This window comes from Anas platyrhynchos, chromosome 14 (assembly GCF_047663525.1).
Source record: "Anas platyrhynchos isolate ZD024472 breed Pekin duck chromosome 14, IASCAAS_PekinDuck_T2T, whole genome shotgun sequence".
In the NCBI taxonomy this organism is placed as follows: domain Eukaryota; kingdom Metazoa; phylum Chordata; class Aves; order Anseriformes; family Anatidae; genus Anas; species Anas platyrhynchos.
In genome coordinates this window covers 10,533,008-10,559,214 of record NC_092600.1, presented here as the reverse complement: position 1 = coordinate 10,559,214, position 26,207 = coordinate 10,533,008, and the positions used below count along the sequence as shown (strand labels likewise).

The 26,207-nt window shown below is 40.8% G+C and overlaps 1 protein-coding gene across 4 annotated transcripts in view; it reads left to right on the top strand.

Moving 5' to 3' along the window:
* Positions 1 to 7,770: 7,770 nt before the first annotated feature.
* The window catches only part of CPEB4 (cytoplasmic polyadenylation element binding protein 4), a 43,334-nt gene continuing 24,897 nt past the window's right edge, over positions 7,771 to 26,207 (top strand). The window contains exons 1-3 of one of the 4 annotated variants that reach the window (XM_027468724.3): positions 7,771 to 7,912; positions 8,021 to 10,806; positions 20,713 to 20,794. In XM_027468724.3, coding sequence (XP_027324525.1) covers positions 9,685 to 10,806; positions 20,713 to 20,794 — 1,204 coding nt within the window. In that variant the 5' untranslated portion in view covers positions 7,771 to 7,912; positions 8,021 to 9,684. The other 3 variants (XM_072023311.1, XM_072023312.1, XM_027468725.3) reach the window with 3 other exon arrangements.

The following is a 26,207-nucleotide window of genomic DNA, read 5'->3' as shown; positions in this document are numbered from 1 at the left end:
AATAGCAGCAGCTTACTTTAATGAGATTTCTGGCTCTGGGCCCCAGCTGTTCTACGCAAGGCTCTCCCTTTGCTCTATGACCTACCAATATGTGCTGTCACCAGTAATGAGACAGGACCTATTTCCTAACATGGGGAAAGACTGGAAAGCATGAGTTCATTCTGCTGTCGGTGGAAACACACCCTCTTTCCCCTGCAAGGCAGAAGGAGGGGAACACTGCAGATGCGACGTCCCCCCTCCCTTGCCAGGAGAATATAACGTGAAACCCATAAGGTAGAGAACTCAAAGGTGAGGCTGAAACTCTCCTCTTAACTCATCGCCCTCGCACACAGCACCAGCATTCATTAGATACACACAGAATCTGTCTCTCCCCTGTGAAGTACCCCAGCAGAGGACTCCATCTGCGAGGGGAAGGGGGAACGGTAGCGGCCTCAGACTCTGAATTTTATGGATTTTGTGGAATTATGCTCATCTCAGAGCTGCATTGGGAATGTGCCAGGAGCCGAAGAGCTGCACTTAATTTGCCTAAAATGGAGCAGATTACCACTGCTCTCCTTTTTAATAATGGAGCTGCAGCCTGGAGACTCCAGATTTCAGCCAGCAGCGCTGCACAGCGAGCTGGGCGGCCGGGCCAGGTCCTGCGGGGCTGCCTTACGCTGTGCCGTGGCTCCAGGGGGAAAAGAGTTTGCATCTGGGTCCCCTTGGGACCCCTTGCATTTGGGTCACTCCGGGTTGGACTCTTAATATTGTTTTCCTTACTCTTTTTATTACAACAGCCCCCACTTTTCAGAAGTGGGGGAAAATTCAGTTCCTGAAAGTGTTTGATTAGTTACCATTTGTATTATTAGTGCTATTTTTATCCTTAAGCTGTCACTTGCAATCATTACCACTTCACACGTGAATCTCTGCTTTTTAGGACAAAAAGACACTTTTTTTTCCTTCATTTTTCCCTGAATAGCATTGTTAAGTATTTCAGGAATCAGAAATCCACAAACTATTTCTGTGCCCTGGATACAAACCTCTTTGGAAAAAGCTGATGAACATTTTAGTCAGAAAATTGGAAAGTGTGTGCTTAATGCACTTTGAAATTAAATGATTTGGTGCTTTTCAATTTGTCTTTTTGCCCTTCCCAAATACCCAAAGGCACTAGCCCACTTTGTAAATGAATAGGCTATGAAATCTTATTTTGAGAAATGAAGGTGTCACCGAGTTGCTGTAAAAATTACACTCAGCACCAGTGCACTTTGTAAGCCCTGACTAATTGGCCCTTGCAACTACCCTAATGCATTCCTCCTTTATTAATAGGAATTAAGTAGCCAGTTATTTTATTTTAGAAGTGGGAAAAAAAAAAAAAAAAAGAAAAAAAAGAAAAACAACATAGGGATTAGAAGCTGCCTCCTTCATACGAGCAGCTCCTTTCCCAGTAAAGCTACTGCTCTGCTCCTGCCACCAGACACCTCTCCCACTCCCATAAATTTGGGAAAGGGCCCCCTGGCTGTGCCCAGGGCCCTGCCTGTGGGCTGGTGGTGGTTGATGGCAGCCTGGCCGGTGTTGAAAGGGGCTTGGGGCAGCCCTTGGTGTGCAGACCAGGCACCAGAGAGGTGTCTGCCTCTTGCTTCCCCCTGGGCTCAATGCCGGGATGCAGTTGTGATTAACATTTAGGAACTTTCAGCTTCAGAAATCCCATTTTAGTACCATGATATCAAAGTGCTCTGCAAAAGCCCACGGTGAGCAGACGGATACCCTCCTCGTCTCCTTTTATTCCTCCTACAATTTCATAAAGAAAATTAGCTTTCAGATTTGCATTGTAAACCTCTCTTCCTCTAGCAAACTCTTTGTCCAGCTTAAGGGAGTGGTGTTCCCAAGCGAAAAAAAAAAAAAAAAAAGAATTTTCAAAGGCCACATCACCAGATGCTGAAGTACAGCAATAAGAACACCACTGCTGTCACAACACTATTTCCTCTTTTAAATTATTTATGTATTTATTGTATTTTACATGAGTCGTGGAGGCTAGAGGCATTTTTGCAGAGTCAGGTCATTCTAAAGTACATTCCATACAAAGAATAGGGCTGGAAAGTACAGTTGTACATAATATTGTTCATTAATATTACATAATTACCGCACACAGAATAGTTCTCTGGGCAGTGATAAGGATTTTCTTCATAAAGAATAAAGACTCCAAGGCAATGTATGCCATTAAGGGGTTGCTTAATGTATGAGGCTATATCAGTAGTATACGTGGTACCTTCATCCAGATGCAGAAATATGACAAAGCCAGCTTAGCCAAATGAAGCTATTAGCATGTATAATGTGTTTTACACAAGACTTAAATGGTTTACTGGGTTTATAAAATCATACTTTGATATTGCAGTGACCAAGCTGAGATATGATCTAGCAAACAGCAGTTGCAGCTGCATCAGCACAAAAATGAGCAGTTGGATTTTCTCTGAGGCCTAGAGAACACTTTCCGCAGTCTTTGAAAATTGCCCTGAAATAAAAATTTTCTTTATGTGCAGGCTAATATTAGCTACTGACAGCTTGCTCGGAGTTTGTAGCTCAGCCTTTCTGGAGCAATTGTTGAGGATAAAGTGTTGATGCAGCTTTTTGGGCCTGTTGGTTATCTTTATTACCATTGAACATGAGCAAGTTCTGTGTCTTGTGTGATACATAGACCTAAGGTAATGTGGAGGAACACCTGCGTGACTAATAATACCATAAATGATTCCTCTACATTTTTTTACAGCGCAGTGCACTCATCCTAAAGTCCTTATTTTCTAAGTGTAGTGTTGATTTTGAATTTTGATTTAATTTAGTAAATTGTCTCCCTGTGCTGTAGAGTGTTGTATGGACATGACACGCCTATGTATATTAAAATAGAACTGGAGGCTTGGACGTCCTGAGAGGGCTTTTGGCATTCAAGAAAACATCAGGCCTCGATACAGCTTTTGCTGCACAAGATCCAGTTGATAATTCTGTTCCTAGAAAAATGACTTTTTTTTTTTTCTTTTTTTTTTCTTTGTTTGTTTTTTAATGTAGAAGATGACTTTAAATTTACAGCATTGAGATTTGAATTCTGTTTCCCCACCAGCAGTGTTCAGTAGGTGCCTCAGCCTGATGTTTCTGTAATGGGCAGTGTGTGCAGTGCGAACGCCTAAAGTTCACATGTTGAGTCACTGCGGGTTCACCTTTCTTTCCAGATGACACCATGACAGCTGCAATCAGCAGATGCATGAGAGTTGACACTCCTTTGATTTAAAAAAAAAAAAAAAAAAAAAAAAAAAAAGCTTTGCTGGCAAGGCGTTTTCCATAAGGAGTTCCTTCTAAGCTCTGCAACTCATTTCTCTCAGCTCAATAGAGCCCTGATTTGCTAACACTGGGGTGTATCACACACTGCACATCTGTTCTCCCAGAGTCTCCCACGGAGAGCATTCTTGTTGGGGAATCCTCTTTTTCAGGTTTAGTTTATCTTTGAGCTAATTCTATGAAATTATCGCTAATGATTCCACTTGTTATGGGTCATATGATCTTTCCAAGGCTGTGCAGCCTAGCTGACAAAGTTGTTCTGTTGTGCACTGAAGATATTTACCCTTTGCTGTGTTTTATTGTGAATAATACTGAAAATTCAGATGGGCACTATATTAGATCCAAGCAAACCATAGATATCATTCTTGTTTCTGACTAAAAGTGAGCAAATAGATTTTTCTACACCAATTCTGCCATCCTCAATTTTTGCTGTGACCTAAATCCCAATTGAACGTTTATCAGGTGATGCGTTACCGTCAGAATAAAAGTGGACAAAGAAATACGATCTTTGGCAGAGACCTGTATGTTCCTACTTATAAGGTAGTCTCCCAGGGGCTTTGGGATCCTGGAGATTGGTTCTGGTAGGAGCCTGCCTGGTGCCCCTATAGCAATCATCAGCCACAAATGCCTGATGATGCCACAGTGGCCTGGGAATCCTCTGCTGTAAGGTCACTGGAAGAGTTGTGTTGCTTCCAGAAATGAATCCATTACGTGTTGCTTGAGATTAGTGTGAGCTACCATAATGACTAAAAGTACTGCAAAGGTAAGTCAGTTTGAAAACCCTTGGAGGTGAGAGGTGTACAATACACGGCAGCCAAACTGCAGGGGTCTATTTGGAAGATGTGGCAGTAAATCTGGATACTGAATTTAAGTTGTACATGAGCAATGGCTGCTAGAAAAACTTTAACCCTTCCTTTCTTTTGAGAACATTTTTGAAAACATTTTTATTTTTGAGGTAAAGGGAAACTTAATATTATTATTATTATTTTAATTATTTAGTTGGCCAAGATTTTTATTTTTTAATTATGGATCTTATGTTTAAAGTTTCACCCAAAAGTTAGGCAGAGAAGAGCAACCAAGCTCGCATGAGGAGCAGTTGGGGAACTGGAGTTGTTTACTCTGGAGAAGAGGAAGCAGAGAGAAGCCTTCATTGCTCTCTGCAGCTCCTTGAAAGGAGGTTTTAGTGTGGAGTGTGTCAGTCTCTTTTCTTAGTTAGTCTCTTTCCTTCTTAGAATAGAAGGAAATGGTTCCAAGATATGCTAGAGGGGGCTTAGACTGGATTTTAGGAACATTTTATTCATGAAGAAGGTGGTCAAGCATTGGAACAGGCTGCTCAGGGAAGTGGTGGAGTTTAGTGATGAGACCTGGTAGGTCAGCTTGATGGTTGGACTCGATGATGTTGAAAGTCTTTTCTAACCTAAGTGATTCTATGATAAGTTACAGGAAAATCAGTATGTCACCTACTAAATGAAAAAGGATCAATCTGACTGCAAAATTTGAGCATATGGTTTGAGATTAAAAATACAAAACAACAACAACAAAAAACAACATAAACAACAGCTTCCGCTTTTAGACATATATTGAAGTACAGCAAGAAGGAAGTTTTTAGGAATGCTTGCCACTATTTTAGTGTGTCTATAACAAAAAACAACAATAATAATATCTCCGTTACACCATGGAAACTAGCTTGGTTTTGCAGTTAGGCAGCTGTGAAAGACTCTCCCCTCCAAAAGAAGGTGGCAACTGAAATTCTAATGCTATTAATAATAAAGAATCTTAAAATGTTTGACAATTTTGTAAGCTAATCATGTAGCTGACTTGATGATTAGCTTCTGCAAGACTTATGTGGCAATTCAAAAAAGACCTTTTGGTTTTCATGCATTCCAAAAAAAACTCACGCATTATTTGAGACTCTCGTTACATCATCAATTCATCAAAGTGGCAACTTTCTCACAGGTTGTTAAATGCAGTTATTTATAGACACTACTCATTTTCTTTAGTGATTTATTCTTTGCAACTAAATGTGGTGACTGCAATCCCTTTATATTGTTCATTTTGTTGGCATTTTTTCGTCAAAGAGGTTGAATAAAATGACACAAATCCTGCTAGCAGCTGATACCATCAAAATGTCAGCTGTTAAGAAACCTCCCATGTTTTCAGCAAACCATGTTTGTCAAGTGAAGTGATTAAAGTCAGATTTTGGAAGTTCTTCTCCTATCACTCCAAGGGATCTGCATCTACCCTAATGCATTGCAAGGGTGTGCCTGAAATTAAGGCCATCCACTCAGTCTTTCCCAAACTATTCATGTAATAGCACTGTACTCCTGGAGCCGGGTTCATAGCTTCTTGACACAAGTGCTTGTTAAGTCTCAACCTGATGATGATGATAATAACAACACTATGACTAGAAAAGTACAGAAGAAAATAGTACTTATTTATACATGGGTTCACATAGGTTGCAAACAGTAAACAAAAGGGGAAGTTATAACCCAGTAATTATGCATTCACAATGATGTTTTCATGGTATGTAAAGAAGGCCATTTTCACATGTGGAAACAAGGTATAAATGACTGCAAAGAAAAAAAGATCGTTAAAAAAAATGCTTGAGATGTACTGGGTTTGGTAAAAATGTCTGTATCATCCAAACTCACAAGCAGGTGACTGCTCAAGTTGGAAGGAGTCTTGGAGAAAGTGGTAGTGAGCACCTCCACTACTAAATGAAAAATTTTCAGGACTGTTTCTATTCTATGTTGATTTTTCTACTGGTATTATCTACATTTAGCTATTTTAATTTGTAGATGTGCAAAAAGGGCACCCATCTCTAGAAATGAGCTATTTTGCAGAACTGATATGTAGTAGACAAAAGTTTTGATGTCTGTGCTTGAATAATCCCCATTCCTGTGCAAGAATTAATTTTAAAGAAAACAAGTGCATGTCAGTTTTGGACCTACGATTGTGCCCATGGAAGCCAATCAGATGTGCAATAGATGGTGTTATCCCTATGGTAACCACAGTTGAAAACTGGAATGTTCTTGGCAGGCAGAAACAACCAAGACCATTGCTTTTATACAGATTTGCTAAGCAAGGTGAAATAATAATCACTGACTATTTAGTAAATACCATAGCTGTATAAAATACACGCCGAATTGATATTTCAGACTGCACAGCTTGCTGTAAGCTTTTTCAAGCATTAGAAAAGGCCTAGGAAAGTAGTACGGTCCTCATCCCTAGGGGTATTTAAGAGACGTGTGGCCATGGCACTCATGGACGTGCTTTTGTGATGGGACTCGATAGGTCAGGTTGATGGGTGGACCTGATGATGTGAAGGTCTTTTCCAGCCTAAATGATTCTGTGATTCTATGAATACGCACTGACTTTCAGTCCAAAACCTTTTAAAGTATATCATACTATAAAAGTATATCAGTGTTGAGGAGTGTGACAAAGGGGCTTCTCTGCAGGCCCCATGCCATGCCTTCTCCTCGCCTGCCTTACACTGACATGTCTTCCTTTGGCTTTCTTCTGGCACGGTGTTGTTGTCTGTCTGTAAGGCACTTGCCTTCAGTGAGAATAGTGAATATTTAAAAGCTATCTACCCACCTGTGATATAAGCTTGTTCAGGGATAGCTCCAATTTATTGTGTAATTTGCTTCTGTACATATCTTTCACTAGTCTTTTGCCTCTTTTAAAATACAACTTTACTGGAAAATCCTTTACGATATGTGAGATAGAGTTTGAAAACAGACTTTTAGATAGACCATGTCAGAAAAAAAATAAAATATACATTTTCCACATATTTTTATTGTAACTCTTTGTATCCTATTTGCATGTTTCAAAACCTAAGATAACAAGTAGAAGTCAGGTTCTGTGGTATTCTCCAGGTCAGTAGCTCTGGATGCTTATTTGATTATTGATTATTTTACTGGCTTTCCCTTCCACCTGGGAGATGGCTTGGAGGCAGCAGCTAGGGCAGGGCAGTATAGGGAAGGCAAGGTCTAGTTGTGAGGACTCGGATCTTAATTGTTAAAAACAGGCAGCATTTCGGATGTGATTTAATGCTTAGATATTAGACGTGATAACAGAGGAGGAAGCAGCGTCAGCGGATATCGGAATGGCCCGGCCGGGCCCTCTCCGCTCCAGTCCTGCAGCAGGGAGGACACCGTGCCCTCCACAAAGATGGCCGCACGGGCACGGCAACCTCACTCAGCCCAAGATGGCCGCCGCGCCACCACCCACCGCCTAAACCCGCCCGCAACAAAGATGGCTGCTCGAGCCGCGGCAGTGGGCGGAGATAGAGGGGAGAGGGGAGAGGGGAGGGGGCAGCGCCCTTACCCAAAATGGCGCCGCGAAGCCGGGCAGGGGCGGGGTCGGGGCGGGGAGGCGGGGTTGGGGCGGGGCGGGGGCAGCGCCCGGCGGCGGAGCGGAAGTGGCGCGGTGCCTCCTCCAGCTGGTTGTCATTTCGTGCGGCGGCTCGCTCCTGAGGAGACCGGGCTCGGCGGCGGCCGGGCGGGGAGCGGCGGCGGCAGCAGGAGGAGAAGAAGAAGAAGGAGAAAAGAAGGAGAAAGGAGGAGGAGAAAGGAGGAAGGAGGGAGGCACCGGCTGCGGCACCGAGGCAGGAAGCGGCTTGGGGGGGGGGGGAGGGAGGGGAAGGGAAGGAGAAAAAGGGGAGGAGAGGGGGTTTGAGGAGAGAAAAAAAAATAATAATAATCATAATAAGCAGCACGGCGAGGCGAGCGGCAGCCCGGGACCCGTCGCGGCCAGGCTCGCCGGCTGCTGGAGCGCTGCTGTGGGTGCGTGGGGCGCTGCCCTGCTGCCGTCGCCTTCCCCCCCCCTCCCCTCAGGAGGCAGCGTCCCCCCGCCCGGAGCCCGGCTGGTTTACATGAGGGGGAAGGAAGCCCGCCTGGAGCCCAGAAGACGCTCAGCAGGGGAAGGACTGCTCCCAGGAGCCGCCACCGCCGCCTCCTCCGCTCCCCGAGCCCCGGTTAGTCCGCACGGCTCCCCCCTCCGCGGCAAGACCTGCGGGAGAGCCGCTTAAACGCCTTCCATGGGGGAGAGAGGAGCCCGGCCCCCCGCCGCCTGCACCTTCCCCTCCTCGCCGGAGGCTGCTCCTCTGCTGAGGTAAAAGAAACAAAAAGGAAAAAAAAAAAAAAAAAGAAAAAAAAAAGGCTACCCCCACTGCAGGACACTCGTGAGGGTGGGGGGGGACACCGCGGGGGGAACCCCACAGTGAGCCGGGGCCTGGAGAGCCCAGCCTGCCTGCACCCAGCCCAGCCTGCCCGGCTGGATGAGGAGACCCTGAAGGGGGGAAAAAAAAATAAAATCACCACGTCCACGCACATCCAGCCTGCACGGAGGGAACCCACGGATCCGGCACCAGGAGCACCCTCCCAGCTGCAGAGAGAGAGAGCAAAGAAAATCGCCTTCCCCTTCCTCCCGCACAGCTCGCTGTCCCCTCCCTTCCCTTTTCCCGAACGCTGAATGCTGATTTCTGAGATGAAAATCTTCCTCCGCGGACAGCCAGGGCTCATGTGAAGGACACGCAAATATTGGATCATAAATAAGAAGCGAGTCTGGCGAGCTCAGAAACCCAGCCCAAAAGGAGCAGCATCAAGAATCCACCCTTCTCCTGCACAACTCACTCCCCACCCAACACACACAGAATACTAATTTCCTGAGATAAGATCTTACCCCTTCTAAACAACCACACGCTCACACACACACGGAGTGTATATTATTGCTACACATAATAGGTTAAACACAGCAGCACGGTAAAAAGCCTCCTCTGCAACTCACGCCTCTTTTTCACCCCTCTGAATGCTGAAATCCTGAGGTAAATTTTTTTCTTACCCACAGCAAAGACTCTTTTTGAACAGGACAAATATATATTAGATTATAGAGATGTATTAAATTATTCCAGATTTAAATCTATTTTTTTGCTGCCAAGGGGTCGGGGGACCAGACGTCATTGTATATTTTTTTTTCCTCTTAACTCATTTATGGGCGAGTCAAGGCTGCTGAGGAGGAAAAAAACAGGATAGTTAGAATCTCTTTATCCTTATTCCCCAGAAGCTTTTTCTCTCATTGCTGTGCGTTTCGTTTAGAAAAAGGAAACCTCTTATTTTGTGAACCAAAGATTTATTTTTCCCTTTCTCCTGGCTGAAAGGAGGAAACGGGCACCAATTGACACATTTAAATAGTTGAAGAAATCTATCTTTTGCAGAAACAGAAATCTATATCCAAATCTGAAATAAATAGCGTGGAGGGAGAAACTGGAATATCTAGCTAAAACCAGGATACTTAATAATCTCTCCTCGGAAGAGGAAGAGGTAAACACTAAACATTGACTTGTTCTTACACAGAGGATTCAAACCCTAAATATAATAAATGGGGGATTACGGGTTTGGAGTGTTAGTGCAAAACAACACTGGAAATAAGTCAGCTTTTCCAGTCAGATTTCATCCACATCTGCAGCCTCCACACCATCATCAAAATGCAACCCCCAGCCCTGCTGCTTTTATAAATAATAACACAGCTGCCAATGGCAGTAGTGCTGGGTCAGCTTGGCTCTTTCCTGCTCCAGCTGCCCATAATATTCAGGATGAGATTCTGGGGTCAGAAAAATCTAAAACTCAGCAACAGGAAAAGCAAGAGTCCCTAGAAAAACAGCAGCTTTCCCCTAGTCAAAGTCAGGAAGCAGGCATGCTCTCTGAACCTGAGAAAGCTAAAACTGAAGAAAATCAGGGTGATAATTCTTCGGAGAACGGCAATGGAAAGGAGAAAATAAGAATAGAGTCGCCGGTGTTAACAGGATTTGATTATCAAGAAGCTTCGGGGCTGGGCACTTCGACACAGCCCTTGACATCCACTGCATCTTCTCTGACTGGTTTTAGTAACTGGTCTGCAGCTATCGCTCCTTCTTCCTCTACAATAATCAATGAAGATGCAAGTTTTTTTCACCAGGGAGGGGTCCCTACTGCCTCGGCTAATAATGGTGCTCTGCTGTTTCAGAATTTTCCACATCACGTCAGCCCTGGCTTTGGTGGTAGCTTTTCCCCTCAAATTGGACCCCTCTCTCAGCACCACCCTCATCACCCCCATTTTCAGCATCATCACAATCAGCATCAGCAACAGAGGAGGTCTCCTGCAAGCCCTCATCCACCTCCATTTACACACAGAAATGCTGCTTTTAATCAGTTGCCTCATTTGGCTAATAATCTAAACAAGCCGCCTTCTCCATGGAGCAGCTACCAAAGCCCATCGCCGACACCATCTTCATGGAGCCCCGGGGGCGGTGGATATGGTGGGTGGGGTGGGTCCCAAGGTCGAGACCACCGCCGGGGACTGAACGGAGGGATAACGCCCCTGAACTCCATCTCGCCCCTAAAGAAGAATTTTGCAAGTAATCATATCCAGTTGCAGAAATATGCTCGACCCAGCTCGACCTTTGCTCCGAAATCGTGGATGGAAGACAGCCTGAATAGAGCTGACAACATTTTTCCTTTTCAGGTGAGTATTCTCTGTTATATCCATAATAAAAGTAACAGGAGTGCATTAAAATGCCATAGAGGGGGTGGGACGGGGATTTGAAGTCATGGTGTGATTGTATGACTTCTGTGTTTGCAACTAAAAAAAGCCACACGGCTAACTTGAAATGTCATAGTAATTACACTCGGAGCTGTGAATCATGTGTTTCTTGGTTTTTTTTAATAGTAGTGGTCATATAAATATCTATATCCCACCAGGCATCTATAATTAGCCCGTTTCTTTCAGCTTAATATTTATTCACATGAAGAAATAACCAAAGAACAAATGTAGTTGCAAGTAGCAAGTACACCTACAAAAAGGAATAAGGAAAAAAGTGCTGCCTGATGAAGTGTGAGAGATCTGAGGCCTTCTGAAGTATTTGAAAACACACCACATCTGAGAAAAGTATTAAGCAATTGTATTTTGCTTTGCAGTACCATATGGACTTGTAGTGCAACAGAATTTTTGTAGCATTTTTTGGAAACTGTTTTTTTTTTTTTTTTATATGGTGGTAATCAAAACATTTTGCTTTCCTTAGCAATGGCAGCAAATTCTGGGTACAGGCCATTAAATCACAACCAGAAATAGATCTGGACGAATGTCAGATGGTGGTCTCCTGTGTTTTCATATGGCCTCATCCTGATAGGGGATAGCTTGTCTGACATTTTGCTCTTTCCTTCTAGGCTAACTTTTTAGGAATCTGAAAAGAACTGTATACTGCTGATCCTCACTTGCAGTAAAAATTAAAACTCTTCACCTGACCATTAGTTAAAACTTGTTTTTTTGTGTGTGTATGACTTTTGTGAAGTCCTTTAATGTGGATTCATAAGCCCAAGAATTCTTTGACATTTAGTGTTTTTGTTTTTTTTTAAACATCTTCAAATGAGGGCAAAAGTGAAAATTTCAAAATGACTGCAGTATTTCTAGCCATGGTGTAAGAAGCAGGGTGACCTACTTTAAAATAATTTGAGAGATCAGGAGATAAGAACTGTGCAATATGCCTCATGTTACCAACCACCCTAGAGAAATATAAATATGTGTAAGAATGGCACGGTGGATTTGGACGTAGGAAAGGTTTAGTTCTGAGTGTAACCTGTTCAGTTTCTGCTGGGTTTGCAGGGCCAGCATATGCAGCCTTCAGACACCAGGGCAGCTGCTGGCACTAACTTTCCATTAGAGACCTTTTTTTCCTACTGCAGAGCTGCTAGCTGGTTGGGTATCAGGTAGAGCCCATGCAAATTCACAATGCATCGCATAATTGATGTTAATATGGGGATTTCTAATTAATATAACGAACCTGTGTCCAGCAAACCAAATTTATTCACTGAAACCAGTCGAAAAAGGGACACAGCTGGAGTCAGTCTTTTTTCAGCCTCACTGCAGCAATACTTGGCTCGCAGTTTAATTCATTCTGTACCCTGACACATAGCTGATGTACAGAGTGACAGAATGAGATCGAGCATGTTCTTGCTGCTGTGTGTAAGGCCCAAATGTATGTGCTCCAATAGAAACGTGCTTGGTCCGATATCAAGGAAATTTCAGGAAATCGACAACGTCAACCTTGGCTTTTGGGTTGTGTTCCAAACATAAAACATCAGACACGCTTATTTTGGTCGTGGTAAAGAAATAATTCTTGTGTAGCATGTTGGTATCTGTTTACTTAAACGCTGAGATGAAGCTGTACATGTCAAGACCAAGTCTGACACTTCTTCATGCCAAGAAAAGGAAAGTGTTGGAGTGAAGTGCTTTCCAGTCTGTTACTATCACTTCTGTGAAGAAAAGGGCAGGGCAGCAAAACAGGACTTCAGCACTGCAGACCTAGAAAGATGCTGATTAATTTTGAAGCCATCTTGGATGACTGCTTTTTATAACTTTTTTTTTTTTTTTTTAATCTCCTTTGGTTACTTGGTCCTTTGTATTTGGAAAGCGTACTGGATTTTTGAATCACTGGAAACAAATGATGTAAAATTTGACCATTGTTGTATTTTTTATTTTTTTCTTGATTATGCTGATTATATTCCTGATTCAAAGCAGAAATAAGGAGTTTTGCTTATTGTATTTTTGTGTTTATGCATATATATGTATATATTACATGCACTATCCTCCTTGATACAATCATGTGCTGGACAAGGCTATTTTGTTACTGGAATCTTCTTAGATTCCTATTTAGGAAATAACTGAAAGCTGTCTTTGCTGCAGCAACATAATGGGGTAATTTGATACAACTATCCCTTTCATGCAATATTTATGTTTTGCTGCTTAAATCATTAACAAGTGTTGCTGCAGTCTAGTGAAAATTAGTACCTTTATAAAGCAAGATGTAAACCAGTAATTGCAGATATTTGGGGATCGCTTTTTTTTTTTTCTTTTTTTCCCCCAAAGGTTATCTTTACTCTAAAGCCTGGTGAAACAGAAGTCTGTGTTTTGATGGAAATCTTAGGGTAACCAAGCGTAAGTGCTAATTTCCTCTTTGGAGAGGACAACATTGCATAATGTCCCCATGAGCCACTAATGGGAACTGCTGCTCACTTCAAATACTTCTGCCCCTGGCCCTGGGACGCTTGAGACGAAATGGGCATTCCAAACGGCGCAGATAAAAGGAAAATGCTGCCTTGAGATGCTTGATAATCTTACAATTTGGTGGTGGCCTGGCTGGTATTTGAGAGCTTCATGCAAAACACTGTGGTGTTTGTCACAACTATTTTTCATTTGGAATTCGGTCTCGTAACACTTCAGAAGCAGCACATCGGTAGGATCCTCACGTTGCAGAGATGGAACTTGAGGCGAGGTCAGGGAAGACTATTACCAAATCTGTTAATGAAATTAAGTTTCGATACTGTGTTTTAACCACTCACTGGGCAGCCTTCCCCCTTCAAAGATATTTTGAAAAGAGAAAAGCCATTGTTCTTTGTGTATTCATTTTAAAAGGAAATGGTCTCCAAATGAAAGAATGGTTCCTGAATAAAAATTAAAAAAAATAATAATGTGTTTTTGGATACAACAGCCTTCCCTGGGAGTTAATAAAAGGAAATATCTTGACTGTGACTGTTACATCTTACAAAGCTACAGATTTTTAAAATTATTCCTTCTATTCCCTCCTTGCAGCACTGGCAAACTGAGTGTTCAGTAATTGCATTTTACTGCAGCGTTGCCCTCAAGATTGTTTTGGCTTTCCTTTTGCTATGTACTTGCACTTCCTCATGAGAGTGGAACATCCTGCCTGTTATGCAATGCATAAATCTTGCTTTGATAGGCATTTCCAGGTTTCCAGATCTCATCTTCACATGTGTGGTGCTGTTTTTTAAATCGGTCTTTTGAAGGCACTAGCAGATTAAGCAATAGTGTTCAGCTTTCTGTAAAAATAATTCAAAATAATTTGCGTTTCTTCCTGGAATCAAGCTTGACAATAACTGCTCATTTCAAAGAATTTTGTACTGGAGAGCAGTTCATTATATCCACTTGTTCAAAAATGTTTTTTCCTTTCTTCTTCAGTGGCTAGCTTCCAGGTATGTAACCCCTTCCAAATCCACCGAGGGGCTGTGCCAGAGGGACTTTCTCTCCCTCAGGCAGATATGGAAGGTTTGAGAAAACACATCCATGATTACAGACTGTGTTTTAATTCTAAGCTATACGTCATGATTTGTTTGCCCATAGAAATGGGCTGATTTAATAAGCATGTTAAAACAAACAAATTCCCAGGAATTTGGAATTAAAAAAAAAGCCCTCTTGAGTGCATTTGCCAAGCTTTCCTCTTGGAGGAATTTTGCAAGGAAATTTCTTTACCATGCCTTTTCATTTTAATATTTGTTCTTTGTTGCTGAGGAGCCTTCCCATAAGGCTGGTTGCAGAAAGCGAGGCTGCTGCTTTTGCAGAAAGTTTTGCGGGCTTTTCTTCTCCTTTCTAGCCGCAGCAACCATGCCGAGAAATTTCAAGCTATCATTTTAGAGTAAATACTCGAAGCTGGGTTTTTAAATGTCTGTTCACCCCTTTTTTCTATGACTCCATCAGCTGTGCAGTAATTAGTGTTTTGTGTGCTGTTCCCCACAGCTATTGGCCTGTGGAATTAGGAGCACTCTAATGTGGTATGACATGCACAAGTTAAGTACTGTGGAAGTTAACACTGTTCTTGTTTTATAAACTTACTACTGACGTTAATACGCCGGCTTTGGCCCTCCTGTGCGTTTTTGACCTCAGGGTTTCTTTTTAAAGGGAGCTTTTGTGAAAAGCTATTTGAATTATGTTTGTATTTTCCAAAGATTAAAAGGAGTACTCTTATTAAGCATTTTGCTTTGAAAATGAATTGCATACTTAGCAGCCCAGCACAAAGACCAAGAACACAAGATACTGTGGAACATAATTTATAGAAGGTACATAAAAAAACTTAATATGTGGCTAAAATAGAATCAGGCATGTTACTGGAAATTTTTATGGAGGTCTGTAATTTCTAACACTTAAAAAAACTTCAAGTTTGACAAAAGCAGAAGTGCTCCCTCCCAAAAAAGCTCCTGTGTCATCCATCCGCCACTTAACTTTTCCAACTTTTTCATATTGTTCCCTGGTGAAGCTCTAAGAGATGCTCAGGGCAGCATCCAGCAACATCCTTTCAGGAAAAACCTGTTTACTCCAAGCCTTTAATTCACTGCAGACTGGATGGGAAGCTGGAACAGGGCCTTTGCAAGGCGGTGGGAAGGAGGAGAAGCCTACCCAGAAGTATAATCAAGTCCAAATTTGCTTTGCAATTAATAGAAAGATGTCAAACTGCTGTTAGTGCCTACAATCTACCTCTCCCAGCACGCTGTACTTTGCCTGAGACATCAGGCTCTTTAATTGTGGGAAATGGGTACAAGGTTTCCAAAAGTTTCAGGCTTCCTGGGCTGTAATAAGGGTAGCAAATGCAGCTGTCAGTTTTCTACTTTTCACAGGTATTCTGATTTGACAAAGATTTAAATAAATAAAGCAAGCCCCGGTTTTCTAATTACACCTGCTTCGTAAATCCTGCTTAATCACCTTCAATAAATTGCCTAACTCAGTGGCAGACTTTGTGTTATTATTGATTCTTCAGTCTTCAGAGAAACCAGATTTCCTAAGATTAGGTACAGCCTCAGCTACCAGCAGGTGCTCATACCTCGCCAGGCTTTACTTTTTGTGCAGTTTGGGGTTTTAGCACCGGTGGGCTCATCTTGGGAAACACTCAATAGAAACTCTGAACTTCTTGAATATTAATTGTTCAGGTGATGATAATGCCATGGGTGCGGGTTAAATACAATGGGTCTGCACTTTAATTACTAAATTTAGACCTATGTTTTTTTCTGATGTATAGGAGACCTCAGGTATGGGATTTCTGAGTGTCAAGCATGATCTTCCTGTTCATCAAAAATCATTTTTAATATCTTTTTTATAGTAGCACATCTTATACACGTGTACGTGCTTGGTACCACATGACTTTTTTTTGGAACAAAATGTCTTTGAACTTTGAAAAATATAAATGGAATAGCAATTAAAATTCTTATTTACAAGTGGCTCCATTTTTCACAAGACCTCTAAAGGTAAAATAACCTGTCTGGATGTCAGTGGGGAAAAGCCTGTGGTCAGAGAGGTGGAGTGGTTTGCCCATACTGCATGAATCCCATGATGGAGTTGTAGCTCTGAAGTCCTGGGTTCTACTGACTGCTTTAACATGGAGATTGCATTGTCATGAACACTCTTCTAGTTATAAATGCTTTCTAGCCACTAGAAGAATCAGGATATTTTTGCTTTTTCTGTAGACAAAGCTGGAGAGGGTTTAGTTTGAAATTGGCATGTTTGCTGCTGTAGAATATTGACCATTTCGATGCTCTCCCTTAACCAGATCTGCTAGCTGCCACCTTGTATATTTTGTGAAAACAATGCCACTTTTTCAAAATGGTATTTAATGAATGTCTTGTAAAATATTGGATGACATTTTAAATGTAGTCATGTGTTAAGACTGCAGCTTAATTTTTTTTCTTGGTCTTGCATTCAGCCTGATGTCTTTCTAACCTCTCTTCCAGTTTCCCAAGGGTAAATGTGAGTGCCCTTTGAGCTCTCTGATAAAACAAACTTTTAGATATAGTAAAACACACTGTTGCAAAGCTAAGGTTTTGTGATCAATCTGTGTAAATAACATCAGATTGTAGTTAACTTACTTTGTTACTGGAATTTATACACTTTGCTTTCTTCGAGGGTAGTCATTATCCCTCTATCTTTTCCTTACAAATAAGTAAGTAAATAAGAGTACAGTAAGCAGTCCAGCTCCAAGGAAAGCATTGTGACTTCGTGAATCAATCCATTAAAAACATCATTACACTGTTATTAATTTTCTTTACAAGAAGTATCTTGAAGAAAACATACTTTTTTCTACTGAGCACAGCGTGACTCACTTGCTTTATAACTTGTAATTAATGTGTATCTGAGAATAGCTCTTTCCCAGATTTAGATACCTGCCAGTGATCAATATTTTGATTGTTGCAGCTTTTTGATGTCATGGAATTAAATGCAGAGTTATACATGTATCCAGTAGTACAGCCACCACTGCTAACACGGCTTCAGTCCTTAAATATATTCAGCCCTTAGATATATTGTGTGTAAGTTACATGTGTATTTCGATATATGTGTAAATACTGATAGAATGTGCTGATCATCTTGGAAATTAAGATTGGCAAAACTCACACGACTCTTTTCAAAGCAGTCTCAGAATAAAATGTATTTAAATTTTACAAAAAATCTAAAACAATACTACCAATGCTGACTTTCCCTAGTAGCATGGATCCTTTCAGTAGCTTGGTAGGTAGTCAGCTAAATTAGTGGAGTTCTTTTATAATAAGTGTGCAAACTGCTGATTTCATTTTGGCTAGTTTTTATTTAGGTCATTTATAAGAGAGACATCTTTTCATGGGATAATGTGTACAGGTTTACTTATATGCCAAGTTCTTGAAATTATTCTGCATTCCCAGAGAGGTGGAGCACTGCATTCATTTCAGGAACATACCCAAACTCAGTTTAACAGTTCATAGTGGTTCCTAGTGTTGTGTTTAATGTGGTTTGCTATCTAATCAATGAGTGGAGACACGGAGGAGCAAACTGTTTCAAACAGCTGAGGAATGAGACTCATCTTCCCACAAAATAGTACTGGATCAGCATCTCAAGAGTGCTCTAGCCTGTGACAGCTTTGTTGGTTACTGTGACAGGTTGCTGGGACCACTGGAAAGGGGGAATTTGAATGCAGGCTGTATTTCAGGTGTGTTCCCTAGCCAGTCCCGCTTTTTATGTCATTGTTAATGGCTGCAGGTAGGAATACAACCAATTAATCTTTGTGTTGGTGCACAGCGCCATGTTTTAAAGTGTCTGCAGTATGGTTAGAAGCGTATGGACTTTATGCTAAAAGGGGAAAACTGTAACCTCCTCACCACGCTGCTTCCACTGGACAATATGGTGTTCCTATCAGCTAACCACTTCGATTCCATTTTACTTTTTCCTCCTCAAATGTTTAAGCTCTGTTCTCAATGTTAGATACTACCTACTGCAGCAAAACCCTCTGTTTGTTACTATAGCTCAATCCAGCATAACACAGATATTTTAGAGACCGGAGACTGTCTTAGGGCTCATGCAGTGCAGCACATACGCAGCACAGTACATCAGAAGTCATTTGGCTTTGGTTTTACCCTTCGTTTCTCTCAGACAACTGAAATGCTAAGTGCCACAAATTCAGCAGAGACCTGAGACTGCTCAGTTTCCTCACCCTGTATGAATTTTACAGCTGTTCATAGGTTGGAGATGAAGTTAATTCCACACAAAGGAACACAAGGCAATATGAAAGGCAGAATAGCAGAAAGGAAGAAAAAGAGGACCTTCTGAAGCATGTTGGGTTTTCAGAAAATGTTCCCATCTGTGTCTTAGGCTATTTTTGTCACTTTAGGAAGACTGCTGAAAATGTAGAGACTCTTCCAGTATCCATTCCCCAGTTATAGAGCTGCTGGATCCCAGTGGGTCCAGCATGCAGACCACAGGACCCACTTCTCCTCAGGTATTTTAGTGTAACTGAAGTTTGTAACTAGTAATGTATAAACCAAAACAATAAACTAAATATTACCAGAATATCGCCATATTACTAAGAAACCAGTAGGAAACTTGTGAAACTAAAGAATCCAAATGCTTGCAATAGTTTCTCTAAGATGCATCAATGTAATGTAGATGACCAAGGAAATAAGCGCTGTGGGGAGACAGGGCCACGCTATGGTTTTCATAGCAAATTTAATTTTGGTCTAGACTAATAAAGCAAATGGTTCCCAACTCTGATCTTTCTGATGCTGTTTGAAATTCAGCACATCCGGGTAGAAATGCTTCGCCGGTCCTGCATCAGTAATACACTGTTCCAAGGAAAGGAAAACTGTCCGAAAATTTAGTTAGAAAACAGGATTTTTTAGCAGTTGGAATGTAACTTACAAATTTGAAAATGGATCAGGACTCTACTAGCTAGTGGATTCCTGCTCTTAAAATAGTATTAAGTGGTTAAAGTCCAAGGTGACTGATCGTTGTCTGATACAAAGAATGCCTCTTACAGCACTGCCATTGATACCGCTTTAGCACTCCATTACTGGCAGTAGGGGCATTGTGTTCAGCTGTATATCAGAGGGGCATTCCCTTTCTGAATTCACTAGTTTGAAACATGATCAAATCTGGATCTGTTTGCTTTGGAGAAGTTTCAGCTTCACAGCTAGAGTTAAGGACAAGAAATGCATTTTCACTGCGTTAATAATGGTGGTTGCAGAGAAGCAGGTTAGACCAAATAATGTTGTAATCTCCTGCCTCCTTATGTCAACAGATACTTTCCATGCTTGATTTCAGTTCGGAGATGAATCTCTTAAAAGATGCATGAAATAAAACCTTTGGAAACAATATTGGAGTCCTTGGACTCGGGAAAATTAAATGTGAGGTTGATTAATATACAAAATTCCAGCCGAGTGTTTCTACAAATCTCCAAATCAATAAATAAATGGATAACAGGGATAAGTGAATAATTCCATGAATGGGGGATTTTTTGTTTCCGTTAGCGACCTTTGGTGATAGTGTAAAGATTTCAAAGTTTGGTTATCCTGAATTTACTAATTAAAATGCAGAGCCAGGATATTTTGTGTTATGTCAATGTAACATCAGATTTGCGAGATGCGGAATGTGTTGTTTTAGTTGGGAAAACCTGAGACATATCTGTGTCTTTGGATGGTTAGGCACATTAGACATCTTGCCTCATATTTTCTGAAGCCTTCTGTTTGAGTAATGCTTGGAATATCAAACTTGTGAATTCAGGGAATTAAAAACCAGAGGTAACTTGGTCAAGTAGTCTGGTTTACAAGGTGGCACTACTCCTTGTGTGCAATACTTTATAATTATGCAGAATTTGATTTGACTGTGCAGAATTAGATTATTTAATTTTATGGGGTAGTAGTTTAGGTGAAGGTAAAGCTATGTGTTTCTGGAATTCAGATTTTCTCTAGTTCAGGCTGAAATGCCTGTTTTATGACTTCTCTTTGCAATTCTCTCTCCCAGGATCTATCTTCACCTCCTACCCATGAACTTAAATTATTTTTTAACGAAGTTGAACTGCAGAGCGAAAAAAAAAAAAAAAAATAAAAAATGAATTGGGGTTTATTAAAGAAATAATTGGTTATGATAAATATGGATTGGATTTATATTCAGAATATTCTAATTTTTTGTATTTGACTTCAGGGGCATATAAGCATGTGCTTTAGCTTAAGTCTGTTGTAGTGATATAGAAAAAATCTGAAGTTTTTATGTTTTGGGTAGTTTTTGTTGTTGTTTTTGTTTTTTTAACACTGTGTTTCCTAAACTGTGTTTGTTTTTATTTGCTTGCAGGATCGTACAAGGACTTTCGACATGCATTCACTGGAGAATTCACTAATTGACATAATGAGAGCTGAAAATGATTCACTGAAAGGTAAATTTAGCAAGAGACTATTTCCTGCAATAAATAATTGGGAAGACATGCTTACTTAGGATAAGAAACTTCAGTTTTGGTTAGGAAAAATAAAGTTATAATGTGCACCAAGTGCATGTGGGTCAGCTCGGATAGGCCTCCTTTTTGCAGTTGTCCCTAGATGAAGTGATTGCAGCACATGAGCACTGGAGTGTGTTTTGTCTTTATGTAAAACAATGCGAAACACAAACATAAGCTGATCTTTTGTGTAAGTTGCCAGTGTTGTTTTTAATAGATACAATGTGTGCAGCCTGTAAAAATGATCAGCTTCGGGATCTTAAGCAGATCAGTGAGACATAACTTTCTGCTTTGTAGTGCTTTCTTGCTTGAAGTCATAGTTCTTTCAGTCCTGGGGAAGAGTGAGTTTTAAGTACATCATTTTGAGAACACTGAGCATTTCTGACTTTTTAATCCCTTTGCCTTTCTTTTCATTTTTGCCACCTTGAATGCAGAATTCTTTTTGACACTGGGAAAGAAAGGGGGGTATGTTAAACTGACTTGCAGTTGGGACTTACCTTTTTTTTTTTTTTTTTTTTTTTTTTTTTTTTTTAGCAAAGGTAGTATTTCTTTGAAAATACCTCAACTTACAAAATACTCAAAGTAATGTCTACATCCTTATCTAAACCTGAGTAGAAACTACTTATGGGTTAAAATTCAGAAGTTTAGTTTCTTATTCTGTAAAATGAGGAATCTACATCAGTTTGAGGGTTAATTGTGTAAGTGAAAGTAGTCAAACTCTTATTTCTACTCATTTGTACTCCAGTGATTCAGTTTTGTTACCAGTCATGAGACCACTAAAAAACAAAGCTGGACTTGTGGTTTCTGAAAGTAAATTTCTTTTGATGTCAAGGCCTGTGGTGTTAATGAAATCTGGCATGTTCTAATAGTGGCTCTTACTCAGAAGACTGACCTTTGATTAATTGGCAATAACTTGTTTGTTGCATTCTCTTTGGTCTGAAATGCAGTTTGTGTTTCACATCCCCAGTACTGTGCAGTAATACAGGGTTGATTATTAATCCAGTATGAGAAATACCAAGACATACTTTGCTATGGAAATGACACGGGGAGCTCAGTGTGTACAGAAAGCAATGCTGGATGAACTAAAAATTTAAAAAAATAAAATCCCTATTTATGTGGTTGGGGTCAGGCTTTCATTAATGACAAGTAGTAAAGGCTTTCGTCTGTTTTATGTTCTGCCTGGAAATGGCATTATCCTATGCCCCAGCACTGTGCACTGAACCAAAAGTCAGGTGCCCTTCCTTGACTGCAGCACCTGGGATTTGCTCTGACACCTTCTGTTCAACTGTTGGACGGGCCCAACCAAGGTTTTAGCTACTCAAATCTAGCAAGGTAACAACCCAAGGTGACAAATAAAATCTCCCTTAAAATTTGAATTTAACACAGTCAGATTGATACGTATTTATATTCAGCAACTAAACCAGGGTAGTGTGAGTTTTAGATTAAATGCTTTGAAAAGATTCTTTGCAATTGCAATCTTTTATTTTTTTGAGTGCTTTCAGTGTTTTAAGGATGATGGAGTAAGTGTATCAGCAAAGAACACATAGTTCTGATAGACGTTAATTTCCTGCTTGAGCTTGGTTGTTAATCCCCTCTGCAGAGTCATCTGTGCTTTGTCTCGGGTTTTGTGGGCATTGCGTCGTACTGATGGGAACACAGTGATACCAGTCTGGTTTTGTTATTGGTATTATTTCTTGAGTTCTTTACACATCTGTTTCATGCTTAGTTGTTATAAAACACTAAGATGAAAAATTTAAGTGCCTACGTGAAGTACTTCATTGTTGAGAAGTCTCTTCATTTTTCGAGGGTCTCCTCAGCAAAAGCATTAAGTTTGCTTGTGGTGAAACATGCAGTACACTGAATTGGACTGCTGCTTATCTGGCATAGCAGACTTAATGCAGTAATGTATTTGCTGTAATGCAGTTAGGAATGGATCTTTATTCAAGCTCTCATCTCCTGTGTTGTGGTAATGCTGCAGTGATCCTCTGTAGGTAAGGCAGGATTTGAAAGAAGAAGAAATACCTTTAGTTAAACCAACTGATACAGCTGGGAAAAAAATTGAAACTTGCTGGTACAAAACATATTTCAAGTCACGTCTGAAGAAGGGCTTGTGTGACCACAAACATTTTGGTGTTGCCTTTTTTTCCCGTCAACATCAGTTGGTGTAAGATTATATCTTAACAGATTCTGTCTATTCTGTTTTCTCTCTTTGTCTTGCATCACCTTTATTTAAACTGATTGAAAGGAATCTTTTGAAACTTTTGATCTAAAACTCTTAAAATATCACAAATGATGACTGTCAGTTCAAAATCTTACTTTCCATTTCAAACACCTGCAGTTAGATAAGCAGATTCATATGAAGTTTTTTGTTCTGTGTTTTAACTAGGTTAATCTGTGCATATAATGCTTTTAAACTGAAGTTGGCTACTCTCATAAGGGAAAAGCTGCTGGGTTTGAGACTTTAAAAATAGCCTGGGCAAGACACTAATAAAGCATGCTGTAGAGAGCAATCTCAGAATGGCATGGAAATAATTTAGATGATCTAATAGGTCTCACTGCTATCTTCCAAGTCCTTGAGAGGCTTTAATATTGACTTAATATGAGTTTAGTATATAGCACTAACACCATCCCTTTTGTGCTGTAGTGGACTTCAAGAGAAAAAGGTACTGTGTTAAAATACACCTTCAAAACAAGAGTGTGGACAAGGTCACAGTTTGAAATCCGCTGGCTTTTAGACCTTTAAAGAAATCCTTTTTATCTTTAATTGCTATGTTCAGAGTAGCAGGTTTGGGATAATGTAAAAATTATAAGTAGAAATTCTTAAAAATTCCATTCACAGCATGTACCTCTTGACTGAGGTGATTAGCTGTCCTGGCCTCGGGTTTATTTAGGAGCCTAATAATTATGTTCTTGTGTTGTCTTGCTATATGAAATAGTGTTTCCTGCTTGAGGTTCGAAGATAAATATTAATTACCATTGATGTACTATACTCAATATTACCATTTAGCACTTATGATAGGTGTTTTACCATTTTTTCCTCGTTCTAATGTATATTTTTACCCCCGCGCGAATCCTTTTCCTTTGCGGAGCAGCTGCCATTTCAATATGTTATTTTTATCCACATGAGCAAGTGTGCTGCATTCTGCATAGCCAATGACAATCTGCAGAAGCCCTTCCCTGGAGACTAATTGCATCTTCTTCACAATGTATTCGGCCTTCGTGAGCTGAGCCCGGGATCCAGAGACTGATTTTTGAATCTGGGTCTTCCAGATGGCAATTTGAGCATTACTTTAATAGTAGTAGGTTGGCTAAATATTTCCTTGTTAAATGACACTGAAATGTCTTTAAATACTTTATGGCAGCAGACTGCTTTATTACTGAAATATCCTATAGTTCAGTTCAGGATATAAGGTTGTTGCCTGGAAATTGTGCAAAATGAAATGGATTGAACCAGACCAGCAAATCCGCTTCTAGCACTGTGAAGCGCTCTAAAATTGGGGTGTGAATAGCTCAGTATCTGTCTGAAAGCTGTGTGGTGAAAAATGAGGCTAAGGATTCTCATGCACAAAAAGAGAGGCTTTAGAGGTAGCGTAAGGTCAGAATATACATGCAGACACTGGTAGAGCAAGTCAAACAGCAGCTCTACATTTTAGAGATGAGAAAGCCAGAACGATGAGAACTGACACCCTTCAGGATTTTTCTGAGTGACATGACATCTACCTAACTGTATATTTTAAGCAATCATCAGCCCCTTCATGTTGATTTGAAAAGCTGTTTCAGATGTGAAGAAAGTAGGTGAGGATTCCACAGTGAACCTTATGAAGTGTTCTTTGATCAAAGGGATGAAAACTGTTTTGACGGCATTTTCAGAGTATTGGGGAAGAAAGTGAACTAGTTGTTTCTTTTCTTGTTCTATGGATTATGCAACATGTTTGTATTAATTGAGTAAAATAGGCCATTTGGTTTCCTAAATGACCCAGAAAATCAGTGAGACTGGTGAGAATATGGCCCAATTTTTTCCAAGGTTCTCAATAACAAAGGCTACGATTCTATTTAGGTAAGTGGCCCTCTATGCTCTCACAGGACACACTGAGCTATTTTATAAGTTAAAACAATACATTTTGAGGTTCTGTTTTGTTTCCAAACCATCTTTATGTTTTCATAGCAATGAGGAAAGCTTTAAGTTGGCAGCTGAGATGAATGTTTCTTCCCTACGGTTGTTCTGTGCGAAGAGGTACGCGATCTGTTTATTGAGTCCTGCAAGGCAGAGGCCTCTGGCAGATCTGTGCCTCCACGGCCCGACGCTGCAGGTGTCTTTATGGCCTCTGCTGCCCCTTGTATGGGAGCGGGTTCCACACAGGACCTGTGGTGGCCTCACCTCAGACCACGCAAACAGAATCACAGTTGGTCTCGTTTGTGTGCCTTGCATCAACAGTCTTAGCTAAGAATTACTCACCTGCAACTTGGACATATCTACCTTACTGTAAAATGTGCAGAAACTTTCACTTGACAGCACTGAACGCCAACAGGGTTTGCTGCAATTGTCTTTGGGATGACTTACTGTATCAGGTGTTTCTTGCTCGGGGTCTTGCTGAATTTTGCTGGCTACATTAGTAACCAGGAAAGGCTAATGGGATTTTCAGACTGGAGTGCACATGAATGAAGAGTAAAATCAGTTGTAGCATTATCTCAGAGTGCTGCTGAACTGGATCTGGAAGCAATAGCTTCCAACCCTTGCTAACGGGGCTGTGATAGGGGAAAGAATCTGGGTGAGTTTTATTTGTAATCAGCAGCTCCCAACTATGTTATAATCCACTTTCAGTTGGGTTAGAATGGAAACTCTAGCATTGCTATTAAATAGGGGTGTGCTTTCTTTCCATATATACCAAATACTCATAATCTGGGGGCAATATTCAATATTTTCATTTTTAAGTCTTTTGCTATGCTTTTTTTTTCCAGTTCCTTTGCTGGTAGCTGAAGTGTATGTTGATTTAGGCCAGCCTTTCCAACAGTGGGACTTTACCAGAGCCTTCACTTACAAACACCCAGCGAGGCGGTAGGGAGGTGAAATCCCCAGGGCAGCCAGAATTAGCAGAAATCTTCCATTAGTAAATATCGAGGTCAGGCCATAGACTGGCCTCTAACCTTGCGCAGCAGTGGTCACGATGTCCGTAAGGCTCTGGTTTTATATTTGCTGCCTATTCCCGATCTTCCAATGGTCTCATTTACGAGATTTGTTTTTGTGCCCTGAACCAAATGCCCCTCTGTAAGAGAGGCTGAATCTGGTGGGATTTAGGAAGGGAAAACTTGATTTGGGAGGCAGAGCAGTGCCTCAAGCTGCCAACTCTGGTCAGGC